At 38.7% G+C, this 22,887-nt stretch overlaps 1 protein-coding gene across 4 annotated transcripts in view; it reads right to left on the bottom strand.

Annotated features, from left to right (window-relative positions):
• Positions 1-1,173: 1,173 nt before the first annotated feature.
• The window catches only part of LOC139960859 (protein polybromo-1-like), a 42,307-nt gene continuing 20,593 nt past the window's right edge, over positions 1,174-22,887 (bottom strand). For 2 of the 4 annotated variants that reach the window (XM_071959493.1, XM_071959492.1), the window contains exons 17-36: positions 22,578-22,707; positions 21,681-21,839; positions 20,425-20,514; positions 19,654-19,721; positions 18,822-18,960; positions 18,348-18,527; positions 17,641-17,796; positions 17,048-17,214; positions 15,728-15,906; positions 14,402-14,691; positions 12,978-13,091; positions 10,290-10,536; positions 9,737-9,791; positions 9,254-9,346; positions 8,879-9,015; positions 7,350-7,736; positions 6,327-6,431; positions 4,386-4,503; positions 3,370-3,588; positions 1,175-2,907 (exon numbers count right to left, since the gene is read on the bottom strand). In XM_071959493.1, coding sequence (XP_071815594.1) covers positions 2,838-2,907; positions 3,370-3,588; positions 4,386-4,503; positions 6,327-6,431; positions 7,350-7,736; positions 8,879-9,015; positions 9,254-9,346; positions 9,737-9,791; positions 10,290-10,536; positions 12,978-13,091; positions 14,402-14,691; positions 15,728-15,906; positions 17,048-17,214; positions 17,641-17,796; positions 18,348-18,527; positions 18,822-18,960; positions 19,654-19,721; positions 20,425-20,514; positions 21,681-21,839; positions 22,578-22,707 — 3,103 coding nt within the window. In that variant the 3' untranslated portion in view covers positions 1,175-2,837. Of the gene's footprint in view, positions 2,908-3,369; positions 3,589-4,385; positions 4,504-6,326; positions 6,432-7,349; positions 7,737-8,878; positions 9,016-9,253; positions 9,347-9,736; positions 9,792-10,289; positions 10,537-12,977; positions 13,092-14,401; positions 14,692-15,727; positions 15,907-17,047; positions 17,215-17,640; positions 17,797-18,347; positions 18,528-18,821; positions 18,961-19,653; positions 19,722-20,424; positions 20,515-21,680; positions 21,840-22,577; positions 22,708-22,887 lie in introns of all 4 variants that reach the window. The other 2 variants (XM_071959495.1, XM_071959494.1) reach the window with 2 other exon arrangements.

Here is a 22,887-nt window from a genome sequence, read left to right as displayed (position 1 = left end):
CCTTTGGAGAAGTGTCTTCTCATGGTTTCTATATACAACTTTGTGGGAGCTATCTGAAAACCTTGACTTAATTGGACAATAATGGACAAAATTTTTCATTTGCCCGGACGCTCGAGTATTAAAGAAAGACAGAGGAAATGTCCCAAGAAATCTGGTCGTTAGAATGATGGAGCATTTTGATTGGCTACTTTTGTGTCTCTTTTAAAAGACATGAATAACATCACTCACAAACTGCTCCGATTCTCTTTCCCTTTCTGTGCCAAAAATGAAAAGTGATGAAAAAAAAAAACCCTCCGGTGGCTGTGATAGACTGTTCCCAAAACACTCAGTGACCTACAAACCCCCTTCTACCCATCAGTAGTAGTAACCATCGGATTGTGCCTTATCTTGTACGAATATCTCGCCCTCAATGAAACTGGTTGGGGGGTGGGGGAGGTATTACATTTCCTAGACTTAACATTGCTAATTAACTGCTATATAAATTTTCTTGATTGATTGATATTTATTTGTCAGTGGATCAGCATGCCAGCTTTCATCAGTAATGAGAAGAGGAAACTTATTTATTACAGCCTCAGTGGTAGTATTCAGTTAAAAATATCTTTACATTGATGGGGTTGGGTCAAACTAGTTCGGAAATGCAGCTGCCCAGAGTATTAGGATTTGGAGGTGGCCACCACCACTTATCACAGGAAAGTAACATTTCTTCTGTGTTATTTTGACATTTTAATCACCAATCTTGTTGATAAGGATCACATTTTTCCCAGGCCCCCACTTAAGCCCCCGCCCCCACTGTCCCTCACAATTAACAAGACCTATCACGGACTATGATCAGTTTCTCAAAGCCAGCAAACCTATTGTACCCTATTCTTACTATTTGCAGTTGACCATAAACATTGGGCAAATGTTAAGTACACAGTTTAGAGGGATAAGTAAGGTAAATTGAGAAGATGGTAAACCATTGAATAAAGACAGTTCTCAGAAAGAAGAAGTGGGACATACTGTCTTGGTATCCACTGCGAGTATTGCACTTCTTTTGCATAGCCTACATAATATCTTTAGTTAGGTTTCAACTTAATGGGATCTAACATATCCACTGAGAGAGAGACACACAAATTAAAGAATGACAACACCAAAAGATTTAGTTTATTTCTCAGAAAATCTCTTGAGAGTGAGCATGAGATGGACAGTTTATAATTTACAGTTTCTTTTTCTTTCTTCTTCCAGTTTTCATTCTTTTTAGCAGCTTTTAAACCAGCACAGAGAAATAGCCCAATACACCTATAACAAACTACAAACCTCACAATACAAAATAATAATTACAAAAAACGCATTTTATCAGGTACATTGAAGAACTAACTATTGTGTATCATACTTTTAAATTTTGAGTCAAATTGTTTTCATTCTTCGGTAAAGGAAGAAAAAAAAGTACTAGGAATGTCACCAAAGTACCAAACTAACTCTCAGCCAACTTTGGTTCATCCAAGCTAATCGAATTATTGTTTCAATGATGGAATATTCAACTAGCATTAAAATACAATCAGTATTTGTCAGTTACAAGAGGAGGTGTGTGTGTGGGGAGAGGGGGTTGTTGTGACTTCCTCCCCCTGGCTATGCCATTATTACACCAGTAGTATATGGAATTTCACTTCCTAATTTTAAGGTAAACAGGGGTCAAAGTATTTCAGTCCAATCTTTGGTTGCATCTTACCATCACAAATAAGCATTTAAGAATGTACTGTAGACAAATATAAATATTTACAATATTGCAAAAGAGGCAAAAAACAAAACAAAAAAGAAGAATGGAGTTTTGTTCATCAACTTACATGTCAAAGATCTGTCCCATAATTTGCTACTATTTGACTGATGTAAAACTGAATACATGAAACTTTGTGAGTTACAAAAGTGAAACACTACACCCAATCTCTTCCCAGAATCCCTCTCCCTACAGGAATAGACAAAACAACACACACGTGTAAACAAAAAAGAAAACAAACAGAAGGATACATGGTTTAAACCTTGTTTACTGCGGCCTGAAAGCTTGAAGGCTTAAAGAGCACAGTTGGTAAAGTTCAAAGCCAGATTTAAAAGAAACACTTCTATTTTCTTTGCAAGCATAGGATTGCTCCCATATAGTTTGTGTTTACATCTCCCTAAACTGCCTGGAATGTGCTTTGATGGATAGGAGGCCACCGTTTCCCCTATAGTGCCACCTGTCATACAAATTCTCCATTCTGTTACATAGTTTTTAAATTTGGCACTCCCAACATTTCCCATCTACTGGTCAATGTAAATTGTGCATAAGTATCTTGCTTGTTAAAGCAAAACTCCACTTAAGTCCAAGCCAACACACATTACTGGGAATTGACCAACACCATCACGATACTGGGATGGTTGTCAACTGAGATGGTATCAAATGGGATGGTGTCACTTGCGTTATGACTTTGGCAAGGAATGGGTGACCATTGCTAATAATGCAATAGATTACATCATACAAAGAAATTGAAAGAATAAAAAACTCAACTCAAGAAAAACCATCAAAGACTGCAGGCAACTACAAAAGTACCCATTAATCCCATAATAACCAGAGATGTGCACTAGACTGACTGGGAGATTAAGTACAATTCCACTCTTTATATGTGTTGGTTGACAGTAATCAAGTCCTTGAGTCACAACATTCTCTCTATGAATAAGGTCTTTTATCATGCAAGGTGCTTTTCTTTGCTGGTTTGAAACTTGGTCGTCTCTTCGTGTCGGACTCTAATACATAAACAATTGGAAGTTTAAAACTGCCGAAAAAACAGAAGAATTCTACGGATGAAGTTTGAGGATCTTCGATCCTAAAGTGGATCCGGTAATGACTGAGGTGGCTCTGTTTGAACGTTCACTTCTTCATTATCCTTGTCAAATCTGAAAAAGAAAAAATGAAATATCGTTGTTACGAACGAGAGCACTTATCGTTCTATACCGTAGATCATTTCTCCTTCAAAACTTGACCAAATTGTAAAGAGAGAAGAAGATGAAAAGGAATAAAAAAAAATTAAAATAAACAAGAAAGAACATTCCTGTCATTTGTCACATAGAATAGTAAATCATTTTTATGAATCTTCCGACTCCAAATACTCAGTTTTATAGTTGCCCATTTTGGGATTTTTTGCTTTACAATTTCAAACAACTTTACGATATTCCAAACTTCCTACAATTTTCAATTTTCATTTTGGCAAATTTATGAAAAGCAGTGAATTATTTTTCGAATGCAAAATTCACAGAGGAATGAAAGGGGAGCGGGGGGGGGGGAGTATATAATAATTAGAAAGAAATAAAGCACAACAAAAATGACCAAGGCTTTTTAATCACAAAGATTCAACTTACAGGTCCTGATCTTGTTCCATCCGTAGTGTGTCTTGCATTAACAAGTCTCGTAATTTCCACATGGCTTTGACCACGTCGCCGTCTTGCCTGTTGGCAAACCAGTGGCTGGGTAAGCGAGCTTTCTGTTGCTCCGTGAGGTTGGAATGTTCCTCCTTGGCGGATAGACTACGTCTCCAGTCACTTATACTCCCAGACTTCAAATTTAGGCCTTCTATGTACCTGGCAAACACAAAAATAATAATAATAATCATCAAATTAATCAAATGATTGCCTGACAGACTGATATGAATGAATGAACGGTTGATCGATTAAACATATGAATGAATAAATACATAAATAGTATAAAAACTATATATTTGGAGTGCCACGTAAAGGTCTGCTGTATAGACCCCAACTATTGCACGCTATCATGGAAAAGTTTTCTTGAGATAATGTAATCGACCTGCCTTGGTCGTAAAACGACCTCTTTTTACCAATTAGTCTGCAACGCCTGTCACATATATTGTCTTGTATGAGGGTCTTTGTGTGGACGCTGTATGATTAACTACACTGTAGACATGAACATATTTCCACACAGTGTTTACACAAAGAGCCTTAATGGTGTTAAGAAGCTACGCAGGCTAATTGTAGAGCCTGAGGTTGATTTACGATCGTGGCAGGTCGTATACATAACCACAAAACTTTCTTAGCTATAGGGTGCTATAATTGGAGCCAATAAAGCAGATCTTTAAGTCAGATAAACAAGTATCATTTTTCTTTTTTTAAAGATGAATTCAGAATAAGGAAACCAATGGAGCCAATAAAGCAGATCTTTAAGTCAGATAAACAAGTATCATTTTTCTTTTTTTAAAGATGAATTCAGAATAAGGAAACCAGCATTTCCAAAAACAGAATATATAGATGTTTACAGTTTTCTCCACAGTTTTCCCACCTCTATTAAAATTTGAATTTGCCAAAGATGCACAATTCTAATTTCAATGAGTCTCAAAAGTAACAATCTTGCCACCTTAACTCACCTTATGTAGGCCTCTGAGTGAAGGAGTCGTTGAGTCTTGGCAGGAGGGGTCACAAACATCGGTTGAGGAGGGAGGGAGGGTTGTGATGGTAGTGAAGAAGGTACCATACCATGCGCACCTACAAAATCAGATCGGATATGTTCAAGTTAGAAAGTCACATCTGTGAGTTCCCCACAGAGATTCTCTCTAAGATCGTTAACAGGTCTTGAGATAAAAAACTACAGGTTTATATTTCTTTACGGTTATGACAACAACAAAACTGTACTATTGCTTGAAAATACTCAATAGTTTCCGCAAGTGCTTTCCTACAAGGATTAATCCAACAAGTTCTTCTTTGATTATTGGATGATTTTATTGATTCTCTTGGGTGAGATTTATTAACCCTCCCAACAGAATGTGTAATAATATGTAATAAAGTAATCCACTGTACAAAATCTACTGTACAAAATCTACTGTACGAAATCTACTGTACAATCCACTGTACAAAATCTACTGTACAAAATCTACTGTACAAAATCTACTGTACAATCCACTGTACAAAATCTACTGTAAAAAATCTACTGTACAAAATCTACTGTACAAAATCTACTGTACAAAATCTACTGTACAATCCACTGTACAAAGTCTACTGTACACTCTACTGTACAAAATCTACTGTACAATCTACTGTACAATCTACTGTACAAATCTACTGTACAATTTACAGTACAATCTACTGTACAAATCTACTGTATGACAGTGTCCCACTGAAGAATTACAGATCTCTGCAAGGATTACAGAATATCCATCTGGGCAATTATTAAATCAACTGTTGTAAGAAATCATCACCGAGAGTCATTCAATTTCATAAGTGATCATGTGACTCAGACGGGTTTGTCAATTTGTTATTAACACAGAAGTAGCACAGTGACTCCAGTCGATGACTCAACTCGAGTCAGGAAAAATAATTTTCAATGACTCGCCTCGACCGTTAAACTGAAGAGACTCGTAACAACTCTGAGGCTAAAATAATAGGAATTAAACAGCTAAACGAACGACGTCTTGCATAGCTATCGAGCAGTGCTAGATCTGCTTCAGGGTGTGACCTCAAGGTGGCATACATATCTATGTGTTTATAGAGAAAGGTGTGTGTGTATATATTCAAAGAATACTAGTAAGTCTTATGTGATTTTTGTTATCCAAACTTTCATAAATCAATTAGATAAAATTTCTTTATTATCATTTCACATAACCGGGGACAGATCCAGGGAGAGGCCCCGCTCTGCCGAATCTGTTCTTAGCACTCACAATTTCGCTCAAACCAAAGTACATAATGGAAACTTCAGCATGTACACGGACATTCCTTTAATACTCTCTAACCGATGCTTTCTAACGCACTGCTAGTTTGGTTGTAATTTCGGTCACTACCGATACTTATTCTCCTGCTCCCCTTCTTTCACAAAGTCCTGGATCTGTCACTGATAACCTGAAGTGTGGTTTTAAGACAATGACCTCACCGTCTTGACCTACTCGAGCCTTCCTAAAGCAGCGATGTAAATGACCGATTCTTTAAATACGTGGATTTTACAGTTACTGTATTAAAGTAAAGTAATGAACATGCCTCGAAAGTGTCCATTAGCTATAGGTTGCATCCAAAAACCCGCCATTTGTACTGAACAGCAGGTTTTTTCCAGTTGGTTAACTGAGTGATCAGTCCCATCTTTTTGCACCTTAGTTGAGCTGCCTATTTGCTTTTATGCAACTCATCACACAGCTAGTAGCCAAATCACTATCAGAACAAGGCAGACATGGCAAGGTGTGAACAAATCAACTCTTCCAAACTAACCAGTCTGTTTGCAGAAGAGATAAAGTTTCAGTAAGTTGAAGTCAAGAGAGCTGAAAATGCAACCTATGGTTAATGGACTAATTCTTGTCATGAAGGCTAATTTGGATAGCACAAACCTGGAAGCATTGGTTTCATTTGGCCCTGAGCAGCAGGGTGCATCACATTGGGTAACATATGGTGGGGTACAGGGTGAGACATAGGGTGCATGGGACGAACCATAGCTGAAATCAAATCAACCAAGATGTCACCAAAAGGAAAAAGGAAGAAAACAGAAATAAGAAAAAGGGGAATACAAGCCATGTTTAGTGCAATAACGTAGGGCAACAGCAGAAAAGTACATCAAATGCAATCCAATCTATCTGCCAATACTTACACACAAAAAAAGAGGTAAAACTTTGGTATTGTTTTATAATAAAATGTTTGCTCTGGGAACAGTTTAACAGACTTTGCATCATCAGTATTGGCACTCTGGGTTCTTCTATGGTCATAATTTTTTGTCATGCGCTAAAGCAAATAAAGAACGTACGTCACAAATAATACAGTATACTGCCCCCCCCCCACCCAAAATCAATCCCCTTTCCACTTGCTGGGAATTCAGACCTCAAATGACCTTTCACCGCTATCAAGATCCATAGGATTCTTGAAATCACTGAGCTAAAATATCACACCCAAATGGAATAAGTTAAACCAAAAAGCAGTCACAGCACAGCAAGAAACTTGAATGGTATGAACATATGTCCTTTGGACCGTAGGGTGATGCACAGCAAAGTGGAGAAAAAATCATTTTGTTTACACACGTTTAAATTTTAAGAATGTAAGAGTTTAAGGGGGGGGGCATCATCGGCTTGTCAATCACTTCATTTATCTCACAAGTGTAGCCACAGGGGAGGGGGGGGGTGGTTGGAGAACAACCAGGTGTACCATCGATGTGCTTGTATCGAGTATGGGCTTGTGACATGCCTTGATCAATTAGCAACTTGTACAATATTTTTTTTGCAACAGTGAGCATATCAAACTTTTAACAACAACTCATCAAAACCAGAGGCAAACACAAACAAATTTATTTGGAAAGATAAAGAGAGGGTGCAAAAACAAGTTTGACGTTCACAAATAAACAGCAAGAAACAAATAAGACTCACCTTGTTGGGGATGTTGCACCCCAGGGTGGGGAGGGGGTGGTCCTGGAGGCATATTTTGGGGCTGTGAGGTCTGGGGAGGTTGCTGCTGCTGCATATGGGAGGGTCCTTGCATGTGGGGTTGTTGGGGATAACCCTGTTGCTGTTGGGGGTATGGCTGTTGTTGTGGAGGGTACTGTTGTTGCTGAGGTGGGTACTGTTGTGGGGGATATCCCTGTTGTTGTGGGGGATACCCCTGTTGTTGCGGGGCATATCCCTGTTGTTGTGGGGGATACTGCTGTTGCCCTGGGTACTGCTGCTGTTGGGAGTACGGAGGCATCTGGTGGTAGGGTCCAGGTTGTTGTTGCATCTGCTGTCCCGAGGGATCCTGCATACCGGCGTTGTAGTTACCTAGGAAACAACAAAATGTGGAAGAAATAGCAAGATGCAGAAACAACCACATTAAAAAAGTCACATGTGTATATATATATATATATATATATATATATATAGTAATAACGGAAAAACTGTTAAACAACTATGCTGCATTTAGAGAAAGGCTGAATCTCGAGTGAGATACAATAATTGAATTAGGTAAGTGATTGGAAGTAAAACAGCCAATGTTTGGTTTTTGCAGAGCTTTCGAGCAAAACTAGCTCTTCTTCAGTGCACGATCACCGAAAGTGACAAGGAGTAGCAGGAATTGAAACTGTTTTATGGAGAAGATGTCGGCATGGTTGTAAAGGCAAAGCGACTTACTGATTTCTGCTGAATTGAGCAGAAGTTTTAGAAATTCGGATTATTTTAATCCGCTTCCGTCGTAATTGTAAAGGAATTGTTTCGGTTTATCTGGGACGGCAAATCGTTTCTGATGTTTAAACCGAATGAATATATATATATATATATATATATATATATATGTATATATAAGTCAAAAGCTGCCAACTTGTAGCACTGCACACACCAACGTTTTAATATCTGCAGGTCTCGGTTATTCTGGGCTGAGACTGTTTGCAGTAAGGAAGACCCTGTTTTATTGATACATAGCTTGATTATTACAACTCCATGGAAGTGATGTGTGCACTGCCATTAGTTAAGTAAAAAAACTACACATGATAAGTGAAGCATGTTGTGTATTCTTTAGTCTCTTAATTAAAAATGTTGCATTTTCTATGTTTAATCTGCCAGTCCAAGGCAAGTAGTTTATGGACAAATCAGGCTCTGTTCTGAAAACGATACTTCCAACTTTGGCTTTCTTGGTTAAATATGTCGTTTCTAGTGGCAATGTGTAACGCAAGGGGATACAAAGAAGTCCAGTAGGTGGAAGCGCTTAAAGCTGCAGGGGTTCAGGCAGGAATGTGAAGGTAAGGAGGGTAGACAGAGCGGTACAAAATGTCCATCAGGTTAAAGCAATTTCACTTTATCCTGTACTATTTCATTAGCTTGATTAATATTTTGTGACTATGCATTCCGTTACTTTCAAGCTTTGCTTTATAACAACCACAGATTAAGGTCTTTTCTGTTTACTCAACTGCAACGTATAGGATCCTTACCTTGAAATCTCGGTGTATTTTGTGTGAGCTGTTGTGTAGCCATCCCGACAGGTGTGGGGGGCCCGACGATTCCCATGATGGCGCCCCCAGGCTGGTGATTTTGCATACCCTGTTGCTGGTATCGTGGAAAGTAATTCCTAGAAAATCAAACCAGGACGAAAAATGTTATTAAAGAAACATACTTTTTCAGTGATTATCGATGCTAAATCTTACTAACTTTTTTCCCCTTCCTACTTCAGCAAAAACATACCCAAGCTTCTACTCTGTATAATTGTTGTTAAAAAGAAAAGAAAACAGAAGCACCCTCCTCTCTCTTCCACCCCCCCCTCCACCGCCACCCCTGTGGTGTCACATAGAAAAGCACAACGATCTTACCTGCTCATCTGATGAGGGTAGACATGTTTGACCGAGTTCTTGACATGAACCTCTTTGCAATGTCGCACCAGTCTTGAGAAAACGGGGAAGGGTCTGAAAATAAGACGGAGAGTAAAGGAACTCTTTGTGCAGAGATGAAAAAAGACCGGAACAAACTCCTCAAGAAACAAAAAGACACTCCCATGTACACGAATAAACCAGCAATGAACCAACTGAAGGAGCTTAGACTCCATTCACTTATAAAGTAAGACAGATCCTGTGATTGGCTTAGAGATTCCTATTGCCACATTTTCACATTAGATTATTCAACAGTAAGTAACAACACTGCACACAAGATGTTTTTGGAGTGTTGACCATTACTCACTTGAAGTGATCAGCTATGTTCGGGCACTCATGTGGACCTATATCAACTATCGAGTTCGTTTTACTTTTTCGAAGAAAGAGGATACAACCAAAAAAATTGATTCGTTGGAAGGTACTCACTGATTGCGCTTGTATCTGGTGCAACCCTTCCACTTGCAAGGAAACTCTGTCTCGCCTGAACCAAACGAAAAAGGGGTAGAATTAAAAAAATACGATAGAATCAGTGCTGTCTCGGTGAACCGATGCAATGTACATGGACTCACAAGATAATTACCTCACAGACCAAACGAAACATGAATAATTGTATCCATTCTTAAGCATTTATGCTGGGTGCTACAAAGTTGTGTCACTCGTATTAACAGTTGTGGTATTCCTGTGAATAGGTTTTACATTCCAAAGTAAGTACCGCCACCAGTGATATTACGACAGCCATGTCTCGGTATCTTTGTTTCCATCCGGTCCGCATTCTTGCATCACCCGATGCACCTCGGAGTTATTTCACTTGATTTAATGATTTAATCATTCAAGTTACCTTATCGTAAGAGGCTGTCCTGTTTGAAAATACAGAAATTTAGCTTCATCTTTCTGAATCGATTCTACGAAAATTATCTGTCATGAAACCCGACTCGTTTCTCGTCACAGAAAGAAACAGATGAGGACGTTAAACACCCACCGTTGTTGCCTCCCTGAAGATGTCCAGACGTCTCCAGCAGATGATGAACCAAGTCTTCGGACGTCTCGTACTGGTAGTCGCATCCCTCCCACATACACTCGTAGACAGTGTACATACCAGGAGGGGCCACGGGCTGGGGGGCAGGGGAATCGGCTCCCTTCCGTGGGGGCTTTGGTGGTCGACTCTCAGCTAAAATGGCAGCCCTCTCTTCGTATCGGACTTTATCCTCGGCAGTTAGCTTATGCCACTGTCAGAGAAAGAAAATGATGTTTGATAATTACTGATTATGCCCAACAATCTTTCCACGTCTTTCTAGAAAAGACTGGAGGGGAAATGAATTAAAAAAAACATGAGATGCATTTCTCTTGAGAAGGCATTGTCTCCTACATGAGAGATAACGAGACTGGAAGGGAAATGAATTAAAAAAAACATGAGATGCATTTCTCTTGAGAAGGCATTGTCTCCTACATGAGAGATAACATCAAGTCTCAAAAAACAGAGGGGAAAAAAAGACCACACGTTGGTTGCGATTCCGTCATTTCGTTCGTTTCAATGCTCTGGCATGCAGCCTTGTTACTTATAGTTCATAGTTATCAGAAAACCTAAATGGATAAAAGTACTGGGAGAAAATAAAACAACTCTTGAAACAGAAATGGTATTTAGAGCTAGAGAGGAATCTGGCACCTTGGCAGAAACAAAAGAATTAAGAGTGATTGAATAGCTTCGTAGAGTAGACGCTTAATCTGCAGGTTTTTGGGTTGTCATCTGCTCGAGCCAAACATTTCTTGCATTTGAGTTTTTGAGTTTTTTCCCACACAAGATAAATAAGATAGAAATGATGGTATATACACATAGTCAAGGGCGGCGGAACCGGGGGGGCACAGGGGGCACGTGCCCCCCCACTTTTCCTCAGGTTAAAAATGTGCCCTTTTTCTACATAAAAATTTCTAAATAAAAAAAGAGTTTACAAAGCGAAACCCACGTCGAATGAAATATTTCGGGAAGTTTTAAATGTTTCCTACTGTACCATAGGCGTAGGAGCCCAATTTGATTTGGGGGCTGTAACTACTTGCCCGAAAAATATTAACAAAATTTTTCGCACGCTCCGTGCGCGTTCAACATGTTAGTGTGCATATCATATAGGCATGTGTCGGTTATTACATCGCATGTCAATAACATACAATCATTTGCCGTGTTATTACCCTTCCATATTGGTTAGAATTATTGGGAAAGTCGTTACAATAATCATGATGATAATAATATCAGTTTAACCATTGAAAAACACATAGCAAATTATTTTTCTTTCAGTAGGTGCCCGAAAAATTCTCAGCATATTACCCGAATTTTCACAAATTTTTTTGGTTGGGGGCCACCCCCCCCCGCCTCTTACACCTATGTTTACTACCACAATGCTTCTAACATTCTGGTGAGTGCCATTATGCATATTCAATTTGCCAAAAAAATCCTAATGCATTTCCAAAAATGCCTTGCTATATTACATTGTGACTTTGTAATAAGCAGAAGCCATTTATAGCCTACTATGAATAATGAGTATAGTTTTAATATCCCTTAACCTACCCCATCCTTTAGTATTTTGACATATTTCATTTGCTTTCATGCATGTATCGATCGCGAGTGCAGGGACTTGGACTTTATAATGACTTCACCTCATTTTGTCTCGAAAGAAAACTTGTTCCTTGTTTCCCAATTTGCACATTAGATATTGCAGTGCTAGTATGCACTGTTTCCATGAGGGGGAGGGGGTTGGCGTTGATGGAGTGATGTGTATACACAAATAAGATAATACAATAAGAGTTATAAAGGGTACTAAATATCAGGCTACATCAGTCCAATCGAATTTCTGCAAAGTGCCCTTCGACGTTGGTGCCCCCCCAGATTAAAAGTGCTTCCGCCGCCCTTGCACATAGTACAAGGAGGTGGAGGAGGTATGATGAAGCAAGGCATTTACAAGCAGTCCCCCCTCTCCCCCCTCCCTTTAACTCCCCTTTTAAAAACATAATTAGAAAAGAAAGAACAATAAAGAAAAACAAAAACAGAAGATAAGAAAACCAAAGAAATGGGTTAAAAAACCCAGCAAACTCACTAATAATAAAACTCATTCAGTAAATTAGACTTAAGTTTCTGCATTTGAAGGAGAGTAAAGGTTTTCGGCACTCTCTTAATGTCATTTATCAAAACCATTCGTGACAGATGTACGACTGAATCTAAAACATAGTGACGAGATATTTCACCTGGTGGTCAGATTCGAATGAAAATAATTAATGTTTTTTTTTCTGTTTATTCTTCTTCATATTTCATGATATTCGAGGTTAATGATTGACAGTGTAACGACCACAAAAGTCGTCACACCATTGGTTTTAAAAATTTGTGTTTTGTTCGGCGGCTCAAATGCATCTACCTCTTAGATGCATCGACCATCTCGTGGATTTCTATGAGGAAGAGAAATAATCTGAATTCATCATTTTTACATGTGATTTAGATGTAACTACATGCATTACATTTTGGTTGACCGGGGAAAGGTGATAATATAGATTCCGATACTTGCTCGACTTTACAACCCCGAAGAGCATCTTCTTGCGACACCAATGAGAGGAGTTTCGGTTCAGAGTAACATGTAATCTCAGACCGCGGGGAATCTAAAACAGACGATGAGAAACACTGACTCACCTCTAGACCGCAGAGTCTACTAATTTCACCAAAGCTCTTGTTAGGGTTGGAGTCCTTGACCTGGGCTCGTATTTCACTGGCAAAGAGAATGAAGCCACTCGCCGATCGATTTTTCTGCGTGGAAAGTACGGGATGAAATATTATTACAAACATTTGAGAATTGTTCGTAGAAGTGAAGTTAGATGGGCAGATAATTTATAACTAATGAAAGAGCATTTCCAGATCGTTCGGAAAATTGAAAGCAAAAAATTGTTTGATTTGGAATAATGGTTTTACTTCACTTCAAGTACTGTACAGTATGCAAAATCTTAACCCTCTTTAATGTCCTCTGTTATGCCCCCCCCCCCCCGTGGACTCTCATGGCATTCCTTGGCGTGTACTTACTCACCAGTTTCGCACACTCATATATTACATCTAGTAAATAAGTTATTTCAACATGTTTTACTTTTCTAGAGAAAGAAATTCTATCAAAAAAAATAGGCGTTTGGCGCACGTACATGGAAAGATCTAATTTTCCTTCCCTTTGTGATCGTTTTTTTTTTTTTTGGGGGGGGGGGGGTTTTGAGTAATTTATTTATTAAAAATAATATTTTTTAGGTTATACTTTTAATTTTTCCTGGGATGATGACTTGTAAAGAACATCCCATGATAGTGGTGTCTGAATCTACAAAGTGATTTACATAGATCACCTCGGCTCTAGCTCCAAACCAAACGATATCAGGACTGATCATTAATTATTCAAAGAATGATATAATTAAATAATTTCGCTGAACTTCAAATATTTTCAGAAAAGACTTCTCTAAATTTATGAGCTGAGTAGAGAGACAAAATTCAACATACACAAATTTACAGAAAATAGTTGAATCTTCTCTCTATTTGGAGTGTACAGAGCTGTATTTTTACAGGGTTGGGGTGATGGGGGGGGGAATTGGGGGGGCGGAGAGGAGGATTCTTCTGTTTTCTTTCCTTTCAACAACAATTTTACCGAGTTAGAAGCTTGGTAATGTTTTTGCTGAAGTAGTAAGGGAAAAAAAAGATTGGTAAGATTTAGCATTGATAATCACTGAAAAAGTATGTTTCTTCTTTAACTTTTTTCATCCTGATTTTATTTTCTACGAAAAAACCACCAGCCTGGGGGCGCTACCATGGGCATCGTCAGGCTCCCAATGAACCTCCAGAGTTAGATCTGTATTCCAAACCGCTACTGGGAGACCATCCTGGTATATTTCACAAATGTAAACCACTGTGAACCGGTCTTCCTAATTACCCTTGAACCCTCCAAATAAACCGTTAGTTCCTCCTTACGTCTACCCTCCTCTGTCCTGTACCCCCCACTCCCCCAACTGTCCAACCCTGTTCTACCTTGAGTGCCTCTGTACCCCCACTCCCCCCTACTCCCCCCCACCGTCCAACCCTGTTCTTACCTTGGGTGCCTTGGGAGTGGAAGCCACAGAGCTGGTCTCGGTCTGCTCGTCTTCGGCCTCGTTTGCTTCCGCAGCCGCTTCCTCCTCGTCTTCAACTTCCGGTTGGAGGAGCGGAGACGGTTCCTTCAGCGGTGTGATCGGTTTCTTGAAGAAGTAGATTTCGTCGTCGATCACCTTATTGGACACGGAATACTTCTTCAAGGCTTTGATTTTACGCATCAGTTGCTCCTGTTCCTTGTACTGAGATTCACAGACGAAGACGTCGCTCTCCTTGAACTCGGTCAGACGGCCTGGGAGGACAAACAAAATTAAACTCTTGGTGAGCATTTGACTAGACCCTGCCATCCAGAAGTTATCACCGTCAGCAAGGTAAAAACGTAACTGCTAGAGCTTTTCTTTTTTACTAAAATGTGACACAACCGTTTTTAAAGTCCAACAAATTCACTCAAAAGTTAATAGTGTCGAAAGGTAAAAGTAAAAAGTGCAAATGTACTTTATGAACATTACAAAATATTCTTTCTTGTCCTCCAAATGCTTACTAAGCTGGCAACGAGCCTTCCCGGGACTTGACAGAAAAAAATATGCAAAGTAGGCTAGCATATTTTTAACTGACTAATATTTGTTAAACAATTAGTAATACATTCCCTAAAAGTCTCAAATATCAGCTTCTACATCCATAGAACTAACTATCTTCAAATTTGGAGGGAAAAAAAGTAAAGAAATATTGTTGCTCTTTTCCATGGTCTAAAACTTCCCAGTCAGTTATATAACTTGAAGTGTTCTAGTCCCAATGTTTAGGAAGGGGAGGGGGCAGGATAGTCCTATGAAACTGATTTTCTTCCACTGTACGCTATGAAAATGAAACCAATATCTGTAAAATCAAATCTTCACTATTAACGTGGATGGCATATTACACGGTTATCATTTATTACAAATCTTTGCGTTACATTTCTGAGTGGTTTTTAGTCGGCAAATCTCTTCACGAAAATGTCTCCCCGATGGCTTCACTTTTTTTCAGGTTTCTTACAGAATGGGAATCCGAGATCGAAAAAAGGAGAACAACCAAAAATTTGCATTAAGCGAGGCAAACAAACAAGAACAAATCACAAGAGAGAAAACCAAATGTTAGACAAGATTTTCACGACAGAGACACCTGTCCCCAAAAGATGAGCGGTCGCTACTTTACGCCCGGGGCTTTAATTTCGTTTATTTGAAATGATATCAGTAAGATATCATGGAAAACATTCAAGAGGTATCTTGCAAAAGGACAGAAGATGGTTCCATTAAGGTAACGAAGCCCCCAATCTGTCTGTTTCGTTTACTCACTGGTGAGGTAATCTTTGAATGGCACAACAGCGCATTTCTTCAGGATGACTTTGAACGCAAAGACCTCTTCGTCACTACTGCTCAGAAACACCTCGTTCTTATAAAACATACGTGTCGGTGCGTGCTCGACCTCCGACGGGCGAAGGAACGTCGGTCCGGAGAAGAAATATTCGTTATTACTGCAATGAAGAGGGGAAAAAAGGATGGATCCGTAGTTATTATTTGAAGAGTTCGGTGACAGGCACACACTTTATCAAAGTATATGCACATCTGCTGAAGTCTTTTCTAGTACATGGACGTACATGGTAGCGATTGCATGATGATAAACACAGACACCAAAATGTCCCTTCTCTAAGAGAGTGTTCCTCAACCTTTTCAAATCCTCTCACTCCTTAGCAATTGGGAAGACTTTTGCACCACCTCTACCAGCTTGTGGATGAATGCTTTACGCATTAGGCATGGGGTCCAATTGATTGTTTATCTATAGCTATATACCCCCCTGAGGTCCTCCCCCCCCCACCTAGAGTCCTGCCTGCTAACCTGGGGGAGGGGTAAAGAAACAAAGGCTTGAAGAGAAGAGAACTCTGCATATTGTTGTGCCGGTATCAAATACATTATTGGCAGTTATCAGATTATTTATGAGCTGTGGCTTCCTCGGACTGTTTGGTTTTACGATGTGAGACAGGGTGACCCCTATTCGATACAGCACGTCACTGAGAGAACATGCATGACCCTACATGAAAATTGGCAATCCCAATCTGGAGGAGAAACTATGTGATGAGAGTTTACTATCATTTGTAACATGGAGAGAACACAGTAGTTTTGCTTCCAAATGTTAACTAAACTATGTAAAACATACTATTCCCAGCACTATCAGTCTAGTGCTTAAGTTAAAAGCCACTGAAATATCAGTTCTACTCAAGGGTTTCTTTATGTGGTTATGAATTTAGTCAGTACTTTTGTCAGATTTTCAACTCCCATCAGATATGAAACACAAATTTACAGCGATACACCCATAACATTTTCTCTCCTTGATCAGCGAAGGCTCTTGAACAACTCTCGTCCAATTTGTTGCCCCTTCGAGTTCGACCCAGCACAGACTTGCTGTCCAAAATGGCAACCTTGCTCAATAGCATTTTTCAGCTATGCCATTCTTGAGATTTAATTTTCAAGCCCTGACAAAAACTGAAACTAAAAGCACTTTATGACATGAAGAAAGAGCAAAAAAAGAAAAACAAAATTGAACTTGACATGTAGCAAAACCAACGACCAAAGAGTCAAGTGTTCCATTCATAAATTAATCTTTATTGTGATACTTACACTGTATCCTTCCAGATTTTGTCCATCCTAGTGATGATTGGTCTCTTCCTGTCCAACAGACCTACATAGAGGGAGTCCCCGAGCTTGTAACACCTGCCCTGGTAGTTGATTTGTTCGTAATAAATGTTGGAATTTTTTTCTTCTTCAGGGATTTCAATTTCAACGTCCTGTACGAGAGAGTGCAAGCATTTGTTATCTTTATGAATGGAAAAGTCTTTAAACGTTGATTATTTACTGATATGAGAAGAGTTTGTCTTGCAGCAAGAGGAGCTTCAAACTTTTCTAGATTTAATAATTTTAACAAAACTTTTAAAAAGCTAAAATTCTCAGATAAATTGGTGTGGAAACCTAGTTCTTTTTTTGTGCTGCAAAGATCATCCATTTCACATTGGATCCATTATTTCTGGAAAAACCCAAATTTTGGAAATAAGGAAGGCAAGGCAGGCTTTCATCAAGTTTCAGTAACATTGTGATGTTCATTTTTTGTTTAATCACATATTCCCATTAATATTTAATATGTACAAATGTTAGAGGAATACTGGCACTCCCACGAATATCAGGAAAAGGAAGTGTCAACATTGTTCGACACTAACCTCTTTGTCCTTATCAAAGGGATGAAAGTGTTCCCCTGTTTGGTCCAGCAATTCATTGGGCCTTTGGGCTCCGGCAAACACCGATGCCACCCGCACTTTAGAGAGGGGCTCATCTCGATTGATGATCTTCTGGTTGCTCTGAGGCACGGACCAAAGCTTTAGGAAATAGAAGATGACGAAGACATATTAAAAGATAGATATAGAAAAGTGTTAACATTTGGAACCGTAGCATTGGTTAACGCAGTAATACTAGGAAAACAACACACATTCTTTTGTCAAAGTCATCACAACAGTATTATTACATTTTCATTATGGTTATGGCAGGTTGAACTAAGGTAGACTGTTGGTGCACACCAGTATAAAGGTAAATTTTTGCCATTGCTTTATGTAAATATATTCTGTAATGTAAATATATTCTGTAACGTAAATATATTCTTAAAAGGCGCATTACATGTAAAAACATCTCAACGTGCATAAAACATATAAATTACAAGCAACGAAATAAAATTATCAAATTCAGTAAAAATTAGAAAAGTTAAATTCTCTGATACAAGAATAAGAATACTTTGTAAAATATTAATACATAAACAATTCTTATTAAAAAAAATGTAGGTATCATGAAGAATACCAAACTTCATTTTTGTTATCAAAATATAAAATACTTTGCATTTATTACGGAAAGATGATAATTCAGATCTCTCGCTCACCTTGATCTTCTTGAAAGCTTTGGCTTTGGCAGAGTAACGAGATTCGCAGACGTAGACGTCGTCGTTGGTGAAGCCCTCCGGTTTCATCTTGAAGTAGTCCTTGACGAACATCACGAAACAGTAGCCAATCACGTGCTGGGAGATCTTGACCTTGTTGAAATAATCACTTTTAAATACCTCCTGTTTAGGGTAAGGAAATTACAGATATTTAGATGGTCAATGATTGATTCTTCAGAAAAGCAGATACATGTAGGCATCATAATTTTTCTTTAAACCTTTCAAATGATGAAATAATCAATAAACTTGAGATAAAGACTCGAATATAACCAAAACAGGAAAAAAAAATACTTTTATCGGGCAGCTCTTTGACGTGCTTCAATTGCATCCAGTATGCGTGTCAACATTTTCAGACATTGCGATCTTGAGTTCCTGAATAACTAAACCGGTATGCACGATAAAGAGTGTCAGACGTACCTTCTCCAGAAATTTTCGAGTGGCCAGATGGAAGGTCTCATTTGGTCTCAGAAACCAGTTACCGTGTAACCAGCCTTCCCCATCCGGGTCCCTCCACAGTTTCTCGATACAGACGATGTGGGGCTTGAGTTGTTTCTCGCTACGAAACCAGGAAAAACCAACGAAAAAATGTTTGAGACCTTCCATGATTATTTAAATTGACAATGAATACGTTTAATGAGTTTCGCTGAAAGGTCAAGGTACTATTGTACATTCGTCGTTACAGCTTGTCACATTGTCACAGAACAAATGCCATTTAGTTTTTTGTCTTTTTGCTTATTTTTCTTAAAGTTCAAAGTGAAGTTCATTGGGATATATGGAATACAATCTCCCCCCTCCCCCCATCCCACAACTACATCTACTATTGTACATTCATCGTTACAGCTTGTCACATTGTCACAGAACAGATGCCATTTATTTTCTCACCTTTCTGCTTATTTTTCTTCAAGTTCAAAGCGAAGTTCATGGGATATATGGAATACAATCACCCCCTCCCCCACAATTAAATCTTGCGAAGTGCAAAACACTTAAAAGCAAGAAACATCCATCCACCCACAAAGTATCTCCAAAATAACCTTTGTTTATAGATTATTATTTTCTACATGCTGGGAGAAGAAATGTTATGACAGAGATGCTAGGGTGGATGGTGCTTTGTGTTTCCATGGAAACTATTTGCTTGGGATGAAGCGATCCAGACACTTCCAAGCATCTGCCACATGGAATGAACGTTCATTCTGTTAATCGATTCCTGTGGCGGCTTTCGACAAGAACGACACAAATCAAAACCACTCACCTCGGCTCAACATAGACGAAATCTCCCACACGATACGTCTGCCCTTGGATTACCAAACCGTCAGAAACCTTGGATAAGAAATGACAACAAAACATCATGCTATCAAGGTGAACTTCTGTTTACAATTTTGATAATGACACGACAGGGTTATTCTCAGTTACCATAAATTATGAACAGCACATTAACTATTTACATTTCATCTTAAATGAAAAGACAATAGAAGGAAGAACAATAAAACAAAACTCCAAATTTGATTTTTATTTATTTATTTATTTTTTAAAGTAAATAATGCAGCAGACTACAATAACATCTGCCTCAGTTGGATTTTGTTGATAACTCACTGCACATGCTACTCTTATCACTGGAACAGGGAATCAGTCTTGTTGCCATGGTGAATGACATGGATAAAACTGGCAGATATTCATTGAAACAACCTCACAGCCTCACTGTTTTCATGTGGAGCTTGACCCACTCCATATGTGAATTAAACCCCAATAGTGGTGCGACCTTTGACCCTCCTCCATAACTGAGACAAAAAAGTGCATTGACCTTCAAATCCACTATCATGACTGAATGAAAATGCGAATGGAGAGTTTCACCTTTGACCTTGCAATATAACTGAATGCAACCCCCAATATTGGTTAGGGCCAAGGGCCTTCTCCAGAACTGAATGTCACTCCCAAATGTTTGTTTGACCTTTGAACCTGCTACCGAACTGAATCAAAGCCACAATATTCTACCTTTGACCTTTGACCCTTCTCCATAACTTACATCTTCTTCCTGTTTGTCCTCCCCATCTCCAGACTGGTAGGTGGATTTTCCTTTGCTGTCGTCCTCTTTCCTCTCTGCGTCCTCCTTCAACTGAAACAAAGGGTCAAGAACGAACAAAACTCTGCTTTGGTTAAAGGCATGCAGGGGGGGAATAGCAAAAGAGAGGCAGAAAATCAACAAAAAATGTCAAAAAAAGGAAAACAAAAGAATTACAAAAGAAAAAAAAACAAAAATAAAAATAAAACAACAAAAATGATAAGCTTGCTTGAAAAAAAAGGAAATGTCAATAAAATCATCTTTTAGAAAATAGAATATCAACCTACAGTGAAAATAAAGAAAAGAAATAAGGGTGCTGGCAGTTGGGAGAATTTAGCTTGCAGAAATTTCTTGGGATCATATCTTTTTCAAAACAACAAAGTAACATAGCAGATACAGGTGTCATTAGAATTATTTTTTTAATTTTAATTTCAAGGGGAAATATCTTTAAGTAAATAGAGCAATACATGTTAAAGCAGGTTAGGAAGGGTACAAAAAATGATTATTTAGCATTTGGAAGGAAATTACATTAAATTAAAATTGTATGTTTTGGCATGTTGAATAATAGGATGACTTTAAAAAGTTGCCAGAAAGTTGTCAACTAATGTCCAGACTCTCTTGTATCATTCTGGAAGCATAAGGAGAACATGAGGGGAACATGAGGGGAGATAACACCTTCAGAATGAAACACAGATATGACATCACAACACGAGAATGTTTCCATAGAATATGTGACTGAGTGCTGATGATTCTTATATACATATTGGGCATTTTTGCTTATATATGTAGCCTTGGTGTCAAAAGGGTGCCTTCACACCAGACCCTGACAGTTAAAGGTTACAGGGGGGTGGGTAGGGGGGGGAATCAGCCCACAATCTTGCACTCTTTGGGTATACAGGTCCTTAATATCTCCAATAATGAGCACCCTCCCGGCCTACCCGGCTAATTGGTCAATGTAATCTCTATTGAGATTTTGCTTCTCATTTAACCATTGCTTCCACCAATGTTTCTCATTGGCTGTTGCAGCATATTAATTGAGAATCCCTTGAACTAGGCCAATCATAACGTCCATTAGATTTATTTATTTGTACTTATTCACTGTGCAGGACCATCATTCTTGGGTACAGTGAAATACACTCCGGTGAGCAGATCTTCTTTCTAACAAGCCCAGGCCATCCAAGAACTCTGTCGTTCGGGTGAAACCACGGAAATTGTCTTACCTCACGAGGAAGTTTCTCTGCCTTCTGTGTCTCGATGTCATTCTGCATGTGTCTGTGCGTGTAGCTCAGCGCAGGAGATAAAAGGATTTCACCATTCTTGCAGATTTCATCCCTGATATTGATGAAGAATTTCTGCAATTCCAGGGAGTCTTCAAAGACCTATTTTGGAATTTATGAACACATGGAAAACATTTTGCCCAGAATCCATGGAAACATGCTTAAAATCATATCAATGCATTACTTAAACAAGAAACTTGAGTAAAGTAATTTCTCAACAGGATTTTTTTTTTTTTTTTTTTTTAACTGTCTATAAAACTAGAATTTATATAGCTATGTGTCAAAACTGATGTCAAAAATAAAGATAATAGCACAGCATTGGGGGTCAATGTGAACTCATCATTAAGGAGTCATGAAATGGGGAGTGTACTGGAAGTTGTACAATTATTTAAGCTACTCATAGAAAGAAGTATAGAAAAACACAGAACAATAATGAAGACATAAAAAAAAAAAATGTGTTTGGAAGCTGTACAGCTGCATGTAGATATCTGCATGGTATGGTGCTGCTCTAGTTTTTCTGGCAAATAGTCAAAACTATAACAACAAACAAATTAGACATCAATGAATGTACAAGTATGGAAACCAAACCAGCCTCCTGCCCAATGAATATTGATTTATCAATGAAAGGGGGAATGCAATATAGAATCTTAAGTTGCAAAATGTACATGTAAACAATTACATAGTTCTATATATTTACACTACTAAAACAATCTTGACTCAAACCATAAAAAAAAATCACCACTAAGCCTTAGCACACATGCATACTGACATGGCTTGGACTGTAACTCCTTCCTACCAGGCAGGTTAGCATTACTAGGGACACAACTATCCGGCAGTTACCTGTGAATCTGTTCTGGTCAGACCCCTGGCCCTCTCAAACACCTCAAAGATATGGTCCTGAAAGATATCCAGCCTCTTGTAGCAGCCTTTGTCAAGGTAGTGACGAACCATGTCCAAATCCAACGGTTTCCTGCGAATAGCACAACCAGGGAAAACAATTTTATTATCAAAATCTCTGTAATTATTGTGCCAAAAAATTATAATTATGAAACCCATCCGCAAGCAGGATAGTCAATCAAACAATGACTGTCCATAAAGTCGTAAAATGACTCTGGTGGGAACCAGTTGAAATCTGTCACAGAACACTCAG

The sequence above is a fragment of the Apostichopus japonicus genome, chromosome 20, assembly GCF_037975245.1.
Source record: "Apostichopus japonicus isolate 1M-3 chromosome 20, ASM3797524v1, whole genome shotgun sequence".
NCBI lineage: Eukaryota > Metazoa > Echinodermata > Holothuroidea > Aspidochirotida > Stichopodidae > Apostichopus > Apostichopus japonicus.
This window is presented reverse-complemented; position numbering and strand designations above follow the sequence as displayed.